The 16,729-nt window shown below is 34.7% G+C and overlaps 2 protein-coding genes across 3 annotated transcripts; one reads left to right on the forward strand and one right to left on the reverse strand.

Annotated features, from left to right (window-relative positions):
- Positions 1-85: 85 nt before the first annotated feature.
- On the reverse strand, positions 86-13,058 carry HOS15 (WD-40 repeat family protein). Of its 2 annotated transcripts, XM_088217316.1 has the most exons (14): positions 12,809-13,058; positions 11,603-11,748; positions 11,124-11,484; positions 9,597-9,691; positions 9,372-9,418; positions 8,981-9,131; positions 8,730-8,793; positions 8,417-8,575; positions 8,211-8,332; positions 2,790-2,864; positions 2,556-2,609; positions 2,396-2,469; positions 1,577-1,651; positions 86-512 (listed from the first exon to the last, which is right to left on the reverse strand). In XM_088217316.1, the coding sequence occupies exons 1-14, from the start codon at positions 12,867-12,869 to the stop codon at positions 293-295; spliced, it is 1,704 nt and encodes a 567-aa protein (XP_088073442.1). In that variant the 5' UTR covers positions 12,870-13,058; the 3' UTR covers positions 86-292. The 2 variants fall into 2 exon arrangements, with proteins under 2 accessions (XP_088073442.1, XP_088073444.1); XM_088217318.1 differs by lacking the exon at positions 12,809-13,058 and having other exon boundaries at positions 11,124-11,494; positions 11,603-11,743.
- An 895-nt stretch (positions 13,059-13,953) lies between these two features.
- On the forward strand, positions 13,954-16,234 carry LOC110822257 (cytochrome P450 81Q32-like). The gene is made up of 2 exons (XM_022052321.2): positions 13,954-14,929; positions 15,478-16,234. The coding sequence occupies exons 1-2, from the start codon at positions 14,027-14,029 to the stop codon at positions 16,096-16,098; spliced, it is 1,524 nt and encodes a 507-aa protein (XP_021908013.1). The 5' UTR covers positions 13,954-14,026; the 3' UTR covers positions 16,099-16,234.
- The last annotated feature ends 495 nt before the right edge of the window (positions 16,235-16,729 follow it).

The raw sequence follows: 16,729 nt of genomic DNA on the forward strand, positions 1-16,729 counted from the left end.
ATTGCAAATAAGTCAGGACTCCAATTCCTCTACCAAAATACCTCCTAAAGAATAAGAGCCTTCCTGGAAAAGCTTACAACGGCTGTAAGAAAGAACCTTCCACATAATAATAATGAAATTAGCAGGTAATGCTACAGTTATGAAAATCTCAAACCTACTCAATAAATGACATATTTCTCTATGCCAGTGAGGCGTGTCTAGTTTTCAGGAAAAACTAGCAGCTTCAATATTTTCCAAAAGCTTGGGTAAGTAATCTTAGTCATATTTATATCATTTAGGAATTTCTCAGTCCTTACACTCTGAAGTCCAAAACACAAACTGTATTGTTTGCAAAACACGCAGCAATCTTATCACCTTCCTTGTTCCAACAGACTTCAAATATTCCCCCATTACCGGTGTAGGTCTTGACAATCTTCCCTTCCTTCAATGACCAGACGTGCATCGATCTATCCAGAGATCCACTAGCCAGGTACTCTCCATTAGGGCTAAATGCAACAGAGTATACAGGGTCCCTGGTTATTTAATAAAAACAATTGTTAACAACAATCAAGGTTTGAACTACCATAAACTAAGAACAAACTTTTAGGATAAATTACAGTTTGGTATCCAGTTGCTTGGATTTTTTTTTTAAGATTTAATAGATTGGTTTATCTTTAGCAATTACCACTGATAATTTAATCATTAGCCATGCAATATAATACCATCAGTTTGAACACAAACAGTCTAAAATTTAAAAAAATCTGACATATGGATTGCTCGTGTTTGACTTTCTAGAACTGAAAAACTAACATTTAAAAATATTTTCTAAAAAAAAATAAATAACAAATATTAAAATACATTTAAAAAAAAAAAAAAAAAACTAGAGTGGATAAATTTTGGAAAGGTTCGTGCGTATTACAACTATACAAAATTTGGATTTTTTTCTAGTTTCGGATAGTTTAATTTGAGTTGACTATACATCTTTTCAAATCTTAATATCATTCACATGTTCCACTAGCAATATTATATTACTGAAACTGCTCAATATAAACTGCAAATACTGAAACTACTAAAACTAAAACACATTAAATCTGAAAAAACATCAAAACCACATAGTATGAAACTTAGATAAACCAAAAAAAAAATCACTGATGACAATCCCAAAACCAGTTTAGTTTGATAATAAAACAGCGAGAAAATAAGGATTAAGTAACCAGTTTAGTTTGACAATAGAAAAGCAATAAGGATCAAGCAAAGAACTTTTGCTATGAATAGAAGAAATGTAACTTTATCTGTGGGAATCCATTTGAAAATTCACACTTATGTTAACATACGATATGCCAATCCTTTATGAAATGAATAAAAACTTCTAAACAATTTTTTTATCATTTTGAAAGGCAGGTAAGTTTCCAAATGATAAAGCTCATTTGTTCCAGAGACAGCCTTAGGAAACAATCACAAAGATGCTGAGTAAGACTATGGGATAAGTTTGATCAAATTTCATGACCAAATCTGCTTAGGGCTCATTCCATAATCAATTTTCACAATAATTTCTTTTTTCGTAGTCATAAAACTGCTCAGAGATAAGTTCCTATACCTGTGTCCATTTAAGCTGTAAAGAAGTTTCCCCAGTTCCACATCCCATAGCTTCACAGTGGAGTCAAATGATGCACTGCATAAAACCAAAAGCACATAACATAAGAACAACTACAGATCCATAAAAAAAATTAAAGTATACTACTTGCGTAACATATCTGCCCTGCATGTGTCTTTTATATTTAAGGATGTGGTAAATACAGATATTAATGTTCAGCCAAGATGCCTCTGTTCCCTTGACTCTCACAAACCTAAAAGAGGAAACTAAAACACCTTAGCTGCATTTGTTATACCAGCATAGCCAAGACAAAAGCAAGATAGAGGACAGGATCTTTTTTAAAAAAAATAAAAATAAAGTATTATTATGCACAAAAGTACCAAGAGAGTACTGCCCGTATACAAAATAGTTACATATCTATCAAGTGGTCAATGACTAAACTAATATCTTCTCAATTATTAATGTCATGACCTAACAAAATATAAGACATGATCATAATAGTGACTTTCACATTCCCAACCATCCTAAAATCATGTAGGCTTGAAATGACTACTACATTCTATAGCCCCTAAAGAATAAGATGGCATTCACATTGCCAAACAATTTTAAGCTGAATATAAGTGCAAACAATGGGTTCAGTTCCACGACATGATTCACATGGTAAATGTTTGGGGTTGCGTTCAATGCAGAGAACAAACTTTTCAGTTTTTTCTTAAATTAGCAAGGGACACCAACGTTCAAATTTCAAAATGATGTCCATAATAAAAATATATAAACAGGTGCAATGTGAATTCATTTTGATCAAAGCAGCACATATTTTACCTAGCAAGAACCAACTGCTGATTAGGATTGTTTGTCCCATGTCCAGTGGGGCTCCATCTGATGGTATATATCTCCTGGAACACAACCATCCAATGGTTGTTAAATGCTGAGATAAAAATAAACAATTAAACCAGAATTGGGCAAGGAAAATCTTAAGCACCTTTACATGCTCTCTCAAGTCATGAACATACTTGTCCTGCTTCATACTCCATATCTGAACCATGATTTTATATGAATTGGCAACTCAAAGAAAGAACAAAGTGAAAAATATATTGAAAAAAAAAAAGAAAAATAAGTAGAGACGGATAAGCAGATCTCATTATAAACCAACATTCATTTAGATCTCAAGGATTAAGATCAGGTAAGACAAAATGCAAAGACAGCCCATTATAACCTTTGCAGTGATATCATCCGAACATGAGGCCAACAAGGAACCTGTTGGATCCCATTTTACGCAATTAACCTCCCCCTGAAATAACAATCCAAAAGATCAGCATTGTGGAGCTTTGAAATGTTTCTACTTTCTTCACCCAAAGAAATATCTTTCATCAATAATTTAGAGATTCAACGTTTTTTCTTTTCATTAAAAAGACCTAGCATTGTTATCTGATAGCGAGTTGTAGAAATATTAGAAATAAGTTACATTTGTTACTGCTCATTGTTATTTTATTCTTATTAGACAACCAAGCATCCATAACAGAATGTTAGCTGTCATTTAGTATGGAAAGTTGTTAATTTGTTTTGTTTTTTTTCTTTCTATTTTACCTATAAAATGAGGCACAAAACCATTGATGAAATAAGATAAAAAAAGGAGTTTTTCCTACTCTCAAAATTTTCATGAAATCAGAGCAAACCTGATCCAAATCTTCAGCATCCCTCTTGCATTCAATAGGCAATGGATGAACATATTTCTTCTCCGCCCGAAGTCCTTTCGGGCTCCTATCTTCCGGTGCCTGACAACCATACTCTCACTGATTCGGCTCCTTCTTTGGTTATTGGCCATCGACTAAATGATAGTAACTATCTACAATGGTCGTCCTAGGTGTTAATGTTCATCCTAAGGAAAAGCCGGGACGAATACCTCACTGGAGAGCTCTCACCACCTCCCGCGAATGATCCAAATGCTCGGGTATGGAAAGTAGAGAACAATCTTGTTATGTCTTCGTTGGTGAACTCAATGACCACCGAAATTGAAAAAAAATTTCTCCTTTATGAGACTGCGCATGTTATCTGGGTCACAATTCGTGAGTTCTACTCCACTCGTGACAACATTTCCGCCATATTCGAAGTCGAAGCAAGTTGTCACGACCTACACTAAGGAAAAAAGATGGTAACTCAATATTACAATTTTCTTACTCGAAAATGACAGCAACTTGACGCTTTTGAGGAACATGCTTGGAGCTGTCCCGATGACGCCAGGAGATTCCGAAGCATCGTGGAATAGAAACGAATATTCAAATTTCTCTTCGGATTAAACAAATACTTCGACGAGGTAAGAGAACACATCCTTGGAACCAAACCTCTCTCGAACATCAAAGAGGTGTTCTTTGAAGTGCGACGCGAAGAAAGCAGGAAGAAGGTGATGATGAGTGAATCGCAACTCAGCCCTAACCTTGCTGAAAGCAGTTCTCTCTACCCGAGGCTGGTGTAGCTCTCACAAGTCGGATGACTGAGCGGAAGGGACGGCCATGATGCAAATACCGTCAAAAACCTGGGGACATTCGTGGAAGATGCTAGAAACTTCACGGGAAGCCAGCTGAAAAGAAGTCACCAAAGTAGGAGATTCATCGGGGCAATTTTATCTCAACTGAGGAGGAATCAGCTGCAGTTGTTCCTACCGAAAGTCCTCTATTTAGTCCTGAACATATCAGCCTCCTTCAGAAAATGTTTTCTTCCAATATGGTTCTTGGTAATGCTTCCACAACTCATAAAGGTAATTTTTCTGGTCTCTCAACTTATTCCTCAAAAAGGAGCATGTGGTGACTTCTCAATTAATATTGTTGATGGCTCCAGTTCCCAAGTCGAAGAAATAGGAATAATTGCACTGTCACCCAAGCTAATTTTGTATTATGTGCTATACGTTCCAAATTTGGATTGCAATCTCCTGTCAATAAGCAAACTATCACAGGACTTGAATTTGTAGCTACATTTAACTCTAAACTGTGTGAATTTCAGGACTTGAACTCGGGAAAGACGATTGACAATGCTAGTATGGATTCAGGACTTTATCTACTGCAAGTTGACAACTCTTCTCTTAGTAGACAAACTCATCATGCAGTATCTACTAATTCTGAATCTGTAAACAATTTAAATAGGGAATGCCCTATCATGTTATGGCATTACCGTTTAGGACATCCTAATTTCTTATACTTGAAAAAGCTATTTCCTACTTTATTTCGAAATAAAAATCCAGTTTCCTTTCAGTGCGAAGTATGTCAACTGTCCAAACATATTTGAAATTTATTTCCCAGTTCAGTTTACAAACCCACAGAACCTTTGTCATTAATCCATAGTGATGTATAGGGTCCCTCTCGGGTTATTAATATCACCGGGACAAAATGATTTGTATCCTTTGTTGATAACCACATTAGAATCACTTGAATCTTTCTCATGAACAAAAAATCTGAAGTTGGCTAAATTTTTCAAAAATTTCACACTATGATTCAAAATCAATTTCACATTAAAATTCAAGTATTGAGATCAGACAATGGGTATGAATATTTTAAAACCACTTTAAAACAATATTTTTCTGACCACGACATTATTCATCAAGGTTCCTGTGCTAATACCCCACAACAAAATGGCGTAGCCGAACAAAAAAATAGACACATTCTTGAAGTACCCCGATCAATCATGTTCATTACCCATGTTCCAAAATTCCTTTGGGGAGAGGCTGTTCTCACCGCTGCATACTTGATAAACCGCATGCCCTCTCGAACTCTCGCATTTCGAACACCCTATGATACACTCTTAAAGGCCTTTCCACAATCTCATATCCTTCATACCCTTCCCTACAAAGTTTTTGGTTGTTCAACCTATGTTCATGTTCATACTCACCTCATGAGTAAACTTGACCCAATGGCCATTAAATGTGTTTTTGTTGGATATTTACCAAATCAAAAAGGATACAAATGTTTTTGTCCCAGGACCTGTCATTTCTACAACACTATGGATGTTACTTTCTTTGAAAACCAGTCATTTTATCTCACTACTGATCTTCTGGAGGACAGTATTAATCAGCAATATCAAGTATGCGATATAAGTACACCACCTCTCACCTCTCTTCCCCAGTCTATTCCTGAGTCTTCATCAAATTTTCCTGAAACCAGTATCAAAGAGTCTGAACTTGAACCTGTACCTACTACTATCAATAAAGAGTTACATGTCTATATTAGGAGAAACAAAACTCCAGTTGATAAAGATTCTGAACCAGCTACACATTGGCATGAGTCTATTCCAGTTCCGAGCAATAAGAACACATCAGGTAATGAGTTTTCAGACACAATTTCTGATATTGTTACTATTACAGACCATGATACTGAGTTACCTATTACCTTGAGAAAAGGAACTCGATCTTGTACTAAACACCCTATACAGGATTATGTTCCATTCAGCAACTTGTTTTCAAAGTATCATGCATTTGTAAGTAAGCTTGATGGCAGCTCCACTGAACCTAAAACAATTGAAGAAGCCCTTGTACTACCAGAGTGAAGAGGTGCTATTCAAAAAGAGATCAGGGCTCTAGAAACGAACAAGACTTGAGAATTGACAGAACTTCTACCTAGAAAACATGAAGTGGGGTGCAAATGGGTATTCACTACAAAATACAATCCTGATTGAAGTGTGAATCGGTACAAACCTCGTCTAGTGGCTAAAAAAGACTTCACTCAATTCACGGGATAGACTATCAGGAGACATTCGCCCCAGTGACTAAGCACAACACTATTCGGGTATTACTCTCTCTTGTTTCTAATCTTGATTGATCTCTCTGTCAACTTGATGTAAAGAATGCATTTCTCAATGGTGATTTAGAAAAAAAAATATATATATATGGAAGTCCCTCCAGGCCTTGAGACCACATATGAATCTCACAAGGTGTGCAAATTCACAAAGGCACTTTATGGTCTAAAATAATCTCCAAAAGCTTGGTATGACATATTCAACAAAGCAGTCAAACATATGAGGTATGTGCAGTGTCAGTCTGATGATACTTTATTTGTCAAGAACAGTGCCTCAGGTAAGAAAGCAATCCTAATTGTTTATATTGACGATATTATTTTAACAGGTGATAACATAGAAGAAATTCAGAAACTCAAAATTTTTCTTGCCACGGAGTTTGAGATAAAAGATATTGGAGTACTCAGGTATTTTCTGGGAATGGAATTTGCTCGTTCTAAAAAGGGAATATATGTCACAACGGAAATACGTTCTTAACCTACTGAAAGAAACAGGGATGCTTGGGTGTAAACCAGCAGAAACACTCATGAAAACGACTACAAAAGTTGGTTTTAAGACCAATGGCAAGCCAGTTGATAAAGAAAGATATTAAAAACTTGTAGGCAAACTTATTTATCTCGCTCATACTCGACCTGACATCAGTTTTGCTGTTAGTATTGTAAGTCAATTCATGAATCAACCTACTAATGATCATATGAATATAGCATATCGGATCCTAAGATACCTTAAAAAGACTCCAGGACAATGACTATTTTTCCAGAAAACAATAAACAGAAATATTGAAATCTACACAGATGCAGATTGGGTGGGTTCTATAACTGATAGAAGATTCACATCTGGGTATTATACTTATGTTTGGAGAAACTTAGTCACTTGGCGGAGCAAGAAACAATCTGTTATATCACGAAATTGTGCAGAAGCTGAACTTCGGTCACTTGCTCATGGAATATGTGAGGTTGGTTAAAAAAGATTTTAATGAAAATAAAATTCTCAGTTACTACTCTTATGAAAGTATGGTGCGACAATAAATCAACAATCAGCATAGCTAAAAATCCTGTACATCATGATCGAACTTAATATGTGGAGATAGATCGGCACTTCATCAGAGAGAAGATTGAAGATCAAACTATTATAATACTCCATGTTCCTACTAGTCAGCAAACTGCAAATATTTTAACAAAGGCACTTCCTAAAAAATCCTTCAACGAATTGATATCCAATCTAAACTTACTCAACATTTATGTAACCTATATTGTGGGGGACTGTAGAAATATTAGGAACAAGTTATATTTACTGTTACTGCTCACTGTTATTTTATTCTTGTTAGACAACCAAGCATCCGTAACAGAATGCTACCTCTGTCATTTAGTAGGGAAGGTTGTTAATTTGTTTTGTTTTTTTTTCTTTCTGTTTTGCTTATAAAATGAGGCACAAAACCATTGATGAAATAAGATGAAAAAAGAAATTTTTCCTACTCTCAAAATCTTCACGGGTTTTAGCAGATTAGCAACTTAAAGGGTTAGTCTGAAATTTTCATTCATTTCGTTCTGATAAAAAGGGAATAGAAGAATTCATATTAAAAAACAAAAAAAAAAAACCCTTTCAGATGTCTGTTTCATTGGAATAGAAAAGGAAAATGATTGCAAGCTTCTCAAGATCATTTTACCTAAAACATACAAAGAACAAGACTGAAATGATGAGTTGGTGCCGGCATAAATATGAGACTGTAGTTATCTTGGATTGGTCATTTGTATACGAAGAAAATAATACATAAAAACTACTCGACTAGAAGCACGAACAACTTACTAAAATAAAATAAAAGGAGAAAAGAACACTGGGGCAGTCAATACAAGCAAACCTGATGCCCTGCAAAAGTCTTAATAGGACGGGTTTCTCCAATTTTGCAAACATATATCATATTGTCAGTGGAGCTTGTTGCAAATGACACATTATTCCGCCAATCAACATCAAGTGTCGGGCCTAAAATTGCAAATGCCAAAGTCAAATTCCAAATGTGATGAGCAGTAAAAACCATATAGGATTAAAATTATGCCGAAATGTCACCTGTATGAAATTCAAACTGCTGTTTCCATTCCTCCGCCTTCACATCCCACACTATTGCACTTTTATCACAGCTTCCAGTAAGAAGATAATCGCCTTTCTTGTTCCATTTAAGTGAGAATATAGGTCCTTTATGTTTGCTTAATGTACTCTTCAGCTCGCCTGAGATACAAACAAGGAAAACAACATCCGGGAGATAAATGCAAGTTTCCAAGTGACAGTGACATTGACTTTTTTACTGCACTAAAATAGTTGATGCTACAGGCTTTCGCTACAATGAACATAACGTTATGAATTAGACTTAATGGGACTTTACCATTTGTAGTCCAGATTCTTGCTTGTCCATCGTATGAACCTGTTGCAAGAAATGTGCCCTCCCCCTTCACGGAGACAGAAAATAAAATAATAAAGCATTTACCAAAAAAAAAAAAAAAAAAGAAAATTCCATAAGCCTGCAGGTAATGTATCACCTTGATAGGAATTATAAAATTGATTTTTCTAGCTTTTTGCAACAATTGGCAAAATAAGAGCAAAAAATGACCAAAAGTCCAGCAGAACAGAACGCACATTCCAATCAAGAGTGGTGACATCTTTGCTTTTTTCATTTGTTCTCCCTTTTACATGCCTCAACACCAGAACATTTAAAGGACCATTCTGCACACTGGATCTGGAGGGCCCATCAGCTATTGTCCAAATGCGGGCTGTTGAATCCCCAGACCTATTGGAGGAAAGTTAGCATAAGGTAAGAAACTATATGCATCAAAATGGTTTCACAGAACAATACATCAAATTTCAAATTTTTAAATCAAATCTAGAGAACACTAAATGAGCAAAGCAACAATGAATTAGAGTAGTACAATAAAAATTTAACAAATTCCTGGGGTGAACTGAAAGGTAAACAAAGAAAAAAAATCATGCTACACGAGTTAAGATTTTTCCTTGGAAAAGAAGGACCCACCCTGAAGCAAGAAGTGACCCTGTTGGACTCCATGCACAAGCACAAACCTATAGAGGAGATGAAGAAAGTAGGAGTTTCAGCGTTGTACCAGGAGACAGGGTTAAACTAAAAAGAAGATTAACAATAAAAAAGGACAGAAAAAAATGCATATAGATAAGATATATATCTTTATATAGATATGTTAAAAACAAATAAATATGAGACTCGGAAAAAAAATTATAAAACCTCAGAAGTATGTCCTTCCAAAATGGTCACGTCAGAACTAGGGATTTCACAAGACTGTGAAGTTGAGGTTGTAGCAACATCCATGGGCTCCGGACCTATTAAAGAAATTTAAAAGGTTCAATATATTTGTTTAGAAACCAATCTAACCTCCAATGAGTTAAATAGAAAAAATCAGTTTCCTTGTCTGAAACTGAAATTTTATAGTTTCTGTACAGTTTTATCTCCTAGATACAACATTCTTGGGTTGCAAATCTTGCTAGTTTCCGCAGTTTGATCTGGCTTCCATGCATAGATTATACCCACCCATTTCCCCAAAGTTTTCTTTATGAATATACTGACTCAGTCTCGTGCTTTTCCCTTCATTCTCTTTATGTTGGAATGGCTTCTAATTTTCATATTAACCTTCTAAAAGATCTGGAAGCACTAACTCTGATATACAACATAAAAAGAGATCTCTCTCAACACTCAAGTTTGCACTGGAATAACAATCAATGACAAATAAGGATTGCAGGAAAGGTAAATTTAGGATTTCCATTGCATAAAAAAAAATGGTGTAGAATTAGTTAATGATTGATTAGCAAACAATGGAACAAGTGAGGGAAATAGAAAGCTCAATAGATTCATGCTGCTTACTGGCAGGTTAACTGGTGGGTAAAGGTTTGACAGAGGTGAGAAAATCTGCAGTATCTAACTGTGAAACTATCAGAAACTTTTTGAAAACATGTTGTTGTCAAAAAGACAGAGGTTTCATATTGCTGTCCGAGCAAATAAATATATTCGTTTCGAGAAAAAGAAATTGAGAAGCAATTCAAGAAAATACCAAGGCAAATTGCATAGACCATAACTGTAATATCCCATTATTTCAAAAAATAACTGTAATATCCCAAAAGAAAGATTTTCCCATAAGAAAGAGAGAGGGAGACTGAAGAGATATTCATAAATCTTTGACCATCTCAGCTTAACCTAAAAGTGGGAGGAAACCAAAAGCTATGACTAGTAAATGAAACCTAATGAATTCTAATTACAACACAGACTGATTAAAATCCAGAAAGATGTTAGGACCAGTTCTTAACAACATAAAAACTACCATAAGCATCAGCTATATAACATTAAAGAAATGTCAGTTATATGGTGCAGCACCAGCAGTTTGGGTTTACAGTTCTATCAAGAACAAATCTTATTTAACCACATGGTTGATGTGACATCAAGCTCACATATGTCACTCAATTTTGATGATTGGCGTTCCATTTAACACAGATGCCCACCTTGAAGACCAAACAAAGAGCTATGTAACAAAAGGGGTTACACAGCTTCTACATGACAAAATGAAAGATCCTGACAACAAACTTAAAATAAAAGTAACAGATATCTCAAGAAAAAAAAAAACCAAGGAAATTAATTCATGTAGAACTATATCACACGATTAAAGGAAGTCTTAACTTTCAAGTCTAGTGCAAATAAACAAAAGGGAATATATGTGTGTGTGTGTATGCATACAAAAAATATATAATATCCAAAAAAGTTTACCTCCAGGAAGTACGTTCTCTTCATTTTTTACAGTATCCTTTTCTTCTTGGTCCATTACCATTTCTCTATCAGCATGATCCTCAGACTGCTTTTCTCGCTCCTTCTCCTTTTCCTTTTTGACCTTCTCTCGTTCCTTTTCCCGGTTTTCTCGGTCCTTCTCCTTTTCATGTTTTTCCTTCTCTCTAACTCGTCCACGATCCCCTTCAATTTCCCTGTCAGGCTCCTTATCTCTATCTTTTTCTCTGTCCCTTTGGAGATTTCTCCTTTTATCTCTTATAATTTGTCGTAATTCATGGACATCCTTTGTAATTAAATCCAAGGGTTGCAAGAATGAGAAATCTTCGTCCATATCTGCATCGCTCTGCAAAACACTTGAGAAAAACCTTGATCAACATAGCATCTAAGTGAGCTAAAATGCAAGCATGCTGAACACATAACTGAACATCGATGATCAAGAAAGAAAGAAGAAACATACTAACATTAGTCAAATTTGCTTCCATCTCCAGGTACTGAAGTCCTTTTTGTACAAATGTAATAAGAGCACCAGGTGGGACCAAATTCCCATCAATACTGCACTTATTAATACCTGCCTCATATCCTAAAGCAAACGCTGAATGTATAAAACCTACAAGACAATAACATTACAAGCGAACAAGTTAGAATATAGTCCTACTTTATTTTGTCAGAAGTAGGAACTCTCAACTTCAAAAACCACATCGTGTGCCATTGTAGATCTTAGACCACACAGTTATTACCATAATGTATTAACTGACAACTGAAACATAATGGACATATTTTGGTAAGAAATGCAAGCACATATTGTGATCACAGCAGAGTTGGTGCTTCTTGTATGCAAAATATAACTAAAAACATACACATATGAACTTTACATGGATTTATCATACACTTGGGGATCCTGTTCTACAATTACCAACTGAAAATTATCGCTAGGTGCTAGCTGCAGATGACACAGATAATTTTACCTGTAACTAAGTTATCACCAAAACATTTGTGTGCTTTATTTGAAGAACCTACTCATAACTTCCAAGGTATGGTTGTAGATCTAACTTAAAACTGAAAGTAGATTTATTCATATTGCAAACAACTATCCCAAAATAACCCAGGCCGAAAATGCTTCAAAACTTTGATGTCTAGCCTCGAAACTAAATATATTCTGGAGAAAAATGCCATGTTATTACCCATATACTTACTCATGTATACAAGTTACCTAAATTTGAAAATTACAATTTACAATTATAATGAACAAAAATTAAGGCGGGCACCACCTCAACATGTGAAAGGCAGAGGCGCGTACATAATCAGCAAACGAGACCATAAATTTCTACAAATACCCTAACGGCAAAAGCCCAGCATAGGAAAAGCATCAACGTTCAAAGATCTACAAGCTATCAGGTCGTTTAAGCACGGTAACAAATTAAAATTAATCCAAACTTGTCTTTTGATGAAACCCTAGCTGCATGTAGGTAAATTAAGAGCAAAAGTAACGCCGACATGCCAAGTACAGCATTCAAACCCGAAATCCACCAAAAGAAGCCCTAAAATGCGTCTAAACATGCCAAGAAAAAAGGGACAAAGATGACATTACTTCAACAAAACAGAACGAGCAGAACTTGTAGCTATAAAAACAACAAAACGAGAGAAATTAATTGGAAGCTGCAGCCGACCTGATTCTTGAAGGTACCGAAAAACGAGGTAATTTAATTCGACGGATGTGATTGAGGTCATTGTTGCAGAGTCGCCGTATTCAACGGACGAAAACAATCATATGTGACTCAGTGGAGACTATTACACAGAGAGAGAGAGAGAGAGAGAGAGAGAGAGAGAGAGAGGAAAAAAGAAAGACTTGTTTGTCTGGGAGGCCGCACGGTGATTTTTATTTCTCAGAGGCGGAGAAGCTCCGGAAGCGGTATATCTCTCTGAGTTAGATTAAAAGCACGTAATTGGTTAAAAACAAAATAATAATAATAAATAATAAAATAATATCCCAACTACGAAGAGCATGATTAGCTCATGCAATTTCTTTTTTTAATTTTTTATTTTTTGTCTGAAAAATTAAATAATAATAATAATAATAATAATAATAATAAGGAATCAGAAAATATATATATTATATATAAAGTCTGTTCATAGTGGGCCCACGGCCCAAATGTATTTCTGGGCCCAATGCCCTGGTCGGATGAGGGTTTTCGTGTCTGCATTTGGATTTGTGACTTCTGGTTCAGGCCTTTTTTATGGGCCGAAGTTTTGCTCTTAGATCAACTTTATTTATAACTTAATTCATCCACTTATTTGTATTGTTTTTAAGTATTTTATAATTAGTATTTATATTATTTTTTTATTTTTTAATTAGTTTATTTTTATATTGTTTTTACTATTTGGCATCGAATTATAAATGTAATTATTTTTTATTAATCTTAAGTGATATCCATTGATTATATAAATAATATATAAATAGTAATTACAAGTGATATGCATTCATTCATAAGTGATATTGTAAATATTAATTATATGTGATACATATTTATTAATGAAGTATGAACGTTAATCATAACAAAATATTAATTGTAAGTTATTATATTAAGTAATGAGTGACATATAAATATCAATTAATTAAGTGAAATATGAATATTTATTATAAATGATATGTAAATATTAATTATAATATAATAAAAAATAATTGAAAGGACTCCAAGAAATTTATTTTTGTCTTGACAAATCAAAGCTGTGGAAAAAATTTGCAGCCATTGAAAAATTCAACCAAGAAAATTTGTATCCATATTAGAATTTTGTTCTTAGGAAAGAAATTTCTACTAAAATTATTGACTAACAAGTAACTGTTCCTGTAAAAAGCTTATGGATCCACCAAACTCCATTCAGAAATAATGAGAAACCCAAACATGGAAAACCCAATCCTTCTTTACATCTCCCTCGCTCTTATCTTCATCTTGTTCCTCCTCAAACTTCTGCAATTTTCAAATTCCAGAACCAATCAAAAGCTTCCTCCAAGTCCAACTGGTCGCCTTCCCCTTATCGGTCATCTCCACCTCTTAAAGCACCCGATTCACCGAACTCTACATGGCCTCTCCCTAAAGTACGGTCCAATCCTGTCTCTCCGTTTCGGCTCCCGCCTTGTCTTCCTCGTCTCTTCGCCGTCTATCGCTGAGGAATGTTTCACTACGAACGACGTCGTTCTGGCCAATCGCCCCCGCCTGCTCATGGGCAAGTACATAGGCTACAACAACACCACAATGGTCGCGTCCCCTTACGGCAGCCACTGGCGCAATTTGCGCAAAATCGGCTCGATTGAGATCTTCTCCAATCACCGCATCAACATGTTTTCGTCCATCCGCAAAGACGAGGTCAAGCGGCTCCTCTGCCGACTCGGCCGCGACTCGCGCGGGGGTTTTACGAAGGTGGAGCTGAAATCTGTGTTCACGGACTTGACACTGAATAACATGATGAGAATGGTTGCAGGGAAGAGGTACTGCGGTGATGGTACGAACAATGAGGAAGAAGCCATGGAGTTCAAGGAAATTTTGGCGGGAGTTATTAAGCTTGGCAGTGCATCGCATCCGGGTGATTTCTTGCCAATACTGAACTGGTTTGGGCATAGTTTTGAGAAAAAGTTGAAGAAGATGGGAGAAAGAATGGATAGATTTTTGCAGTGTTTGATCGATGAGAAAAGAAATAATGGAGGGGGTAACACCATGATTGATCACTTGCTGACTCTGCAACAATCAAAACCTGAATACTACACCGATGAAGTGATCAAAGGGCTCATCTTGGTTAGTCAATTTATTTTCGTCTCCTTTCTAGTTTAACAGATCTTTCTGGTTTATCTCTGGTTAATTTTATGAACGGCGGGGTAAATTTATTTGACTCGATCCCAAATCAATTTTCATCATATATGTGTGTGTGTATATATATATGTTTTTTTGAGTGAATATATGTGTACGTGCATGTGTGTGTGTGTGTGTGTGTATATATATATATTGTAAAAAGGAGGCATTTTAAAATTGGATGTAGGTTGAACATGAACAGGGTATGGGAAGTTATAACCATATAGTGATGAGGAGAGAATCCTTTTTTTCTCTAATTGGTTGTATTTAATCAACTTCTGAAGTTTTTTATTTGGTATTTTATTTTAATTTTCTTTATCACTTTACAAGTCATTTTTCTTTGTCTTTACAAAAATAGTTGTTATTAATTAGTACATAGATTTATTGAATTTATGTTTTATGTCAATCTTTCATTACTTTATACTAATCTTCTTTGTTTTTACAATATTTTTCTGTGATTAACTAGTAATATTAATTTAATCATGTATTATAAGGTGATATTAAGTGCTGGAACCGACACAATATCAATTACGATAGAATGGGCCTTATCAAATTTACTCAACCATCGTGATGCATTGATCAAAGCTAGAATTGAGATTGATACTCAAGTTGGTCAAAACCGTTTGATTGATGAATCAGATTTTTCCAATCTTCAATACCTCCAAAATATTATATTTGAGACACTTCGTTTGTACCCACCAGCTCCTCTTTTAATACCTCACATGTCATCTAATCATTGTATCATCAATGGTTATGATATGCCACCAAATACAATTTTAATGACAAATGCATGGACTATACACAGAGATCCAGAAATTTGGGAAGAACCATTAAAATTTAATCCAGATCGATTCAGAAATGATGAAGTAGATGCTGAGAAATTGATTATGCCATTTGGGCTAGGGAGGAGGACTTGTCCAGGTGCAGGATTGGCTCAACGAATGGTGTGTCTAACATTAGGCTCATTGATTCAATGTTTTGAATGGGAGAGAATTAACGAGGAGGAGATCAACATGGAAGAAGGAAAAGGAATTACCATGTCGAAATTAAAGCCATTAGAGGCCTTGTGTAAAGCTCGTCCTATTATAAATGAACTTATGGAGGATGTTGATTAATTACGTGAATTCAACTAATTTTATGTTAATTGCTAAAAATATAAGTGAAATAAATTAAAACTTTTGATGTATGATAAACTAAAGTTCTCAAAACATACTATTATATGATAAATATATATATTGTTGTTAATTGTCAGTTGATATTTAATGTAATTCGTGCATATATCATATTTAAAGTCATATTTTGACTTTAATATTTTAATATTTTTTTCATTTTAAGATTGTAATATGCTATCGCTATTATGAATGTCAGTAGTCTATAATATTAAATAAAAATTGTATACTTAAATTACATGACTTATGACTTATAACGTTGTGTGAAAAATAAATTGTTTTTTTTCTTTTCTTCTTACTTTTAAACTTTATAAGAATTAGAAATATTTGGTTAAAAAAATAATTTGTAAGTTGAAAAATTGTCAAATGACAAAAAAAAAATGTATTATAATATTATAATTTTTCTTCAAATAATATTTAAATAAATATATTTACAAATAAAAATATCTTTTAGTAATATTTTTAATTATTCGGTAGCTTACACATCCATTACTTATCTTCTGAGTGATTTATAAGCTTAAACGTCATCCATGTGTCAAATTTCACGTAGATGATAATAACACAATTAAGATATATT

This window comes from Carica papaya, chromosome 4, assembly GCF_054855325.1.
Source record: "Carica papaya isolate Zhongbai chromosome 4, ASM5485532v1, whole genome shotgun sequence".
Taxonomy (NCBI): domain Eukaryota; kingdom Viridiplantae; phylum Streptophyta; class Magnoliopsida; order Brassicales; family Caricaceae; genus Carica; species Carica papaya.

What these genes read in the sequence shown, in the direction of transcription:
- HOS15 (XM_088217316.1), bottom strand. Translation starts at nt 12,869, where the DNA reads ATGACCTCAATCACATCCGTCGAATTAAATTACCTCGTTTTTCGGTAC. An exon ending in CGGATGATATCACTGCAAAG is followed by an intron (nt 2,610 to 2,789) that starts GTTATAATGGGC and finishes ATCATGGTTCAG; the next exon opens with ATATGGAGTATGAAGCAGGA. An exon ending in TACAGCTTAAATGGACACAG is followed by an intron (nt 513 to 1,576) that starts GTATAGGAACTT and finishes TTAAATAACCAG; the next exon opens with GGACCCTGTATACTCTGTTG.
- LOC110822257 (XM_022052321.2), top strand. Translation starts at nt 14,027, where the DNA reads ATGAGAAACCCAAACATGGAAAACCCAATCCTTCTTTACATCTCCCTC. An exon ending in TGATCAAAGGGCTCATCTTG is followed by an intron (nt 14,930 to 15,477) that starts GTTAGTCAATTT and finishes ATGTATTATAAG; the next exon opens with GTGATATTAAGTGCTGGAAC.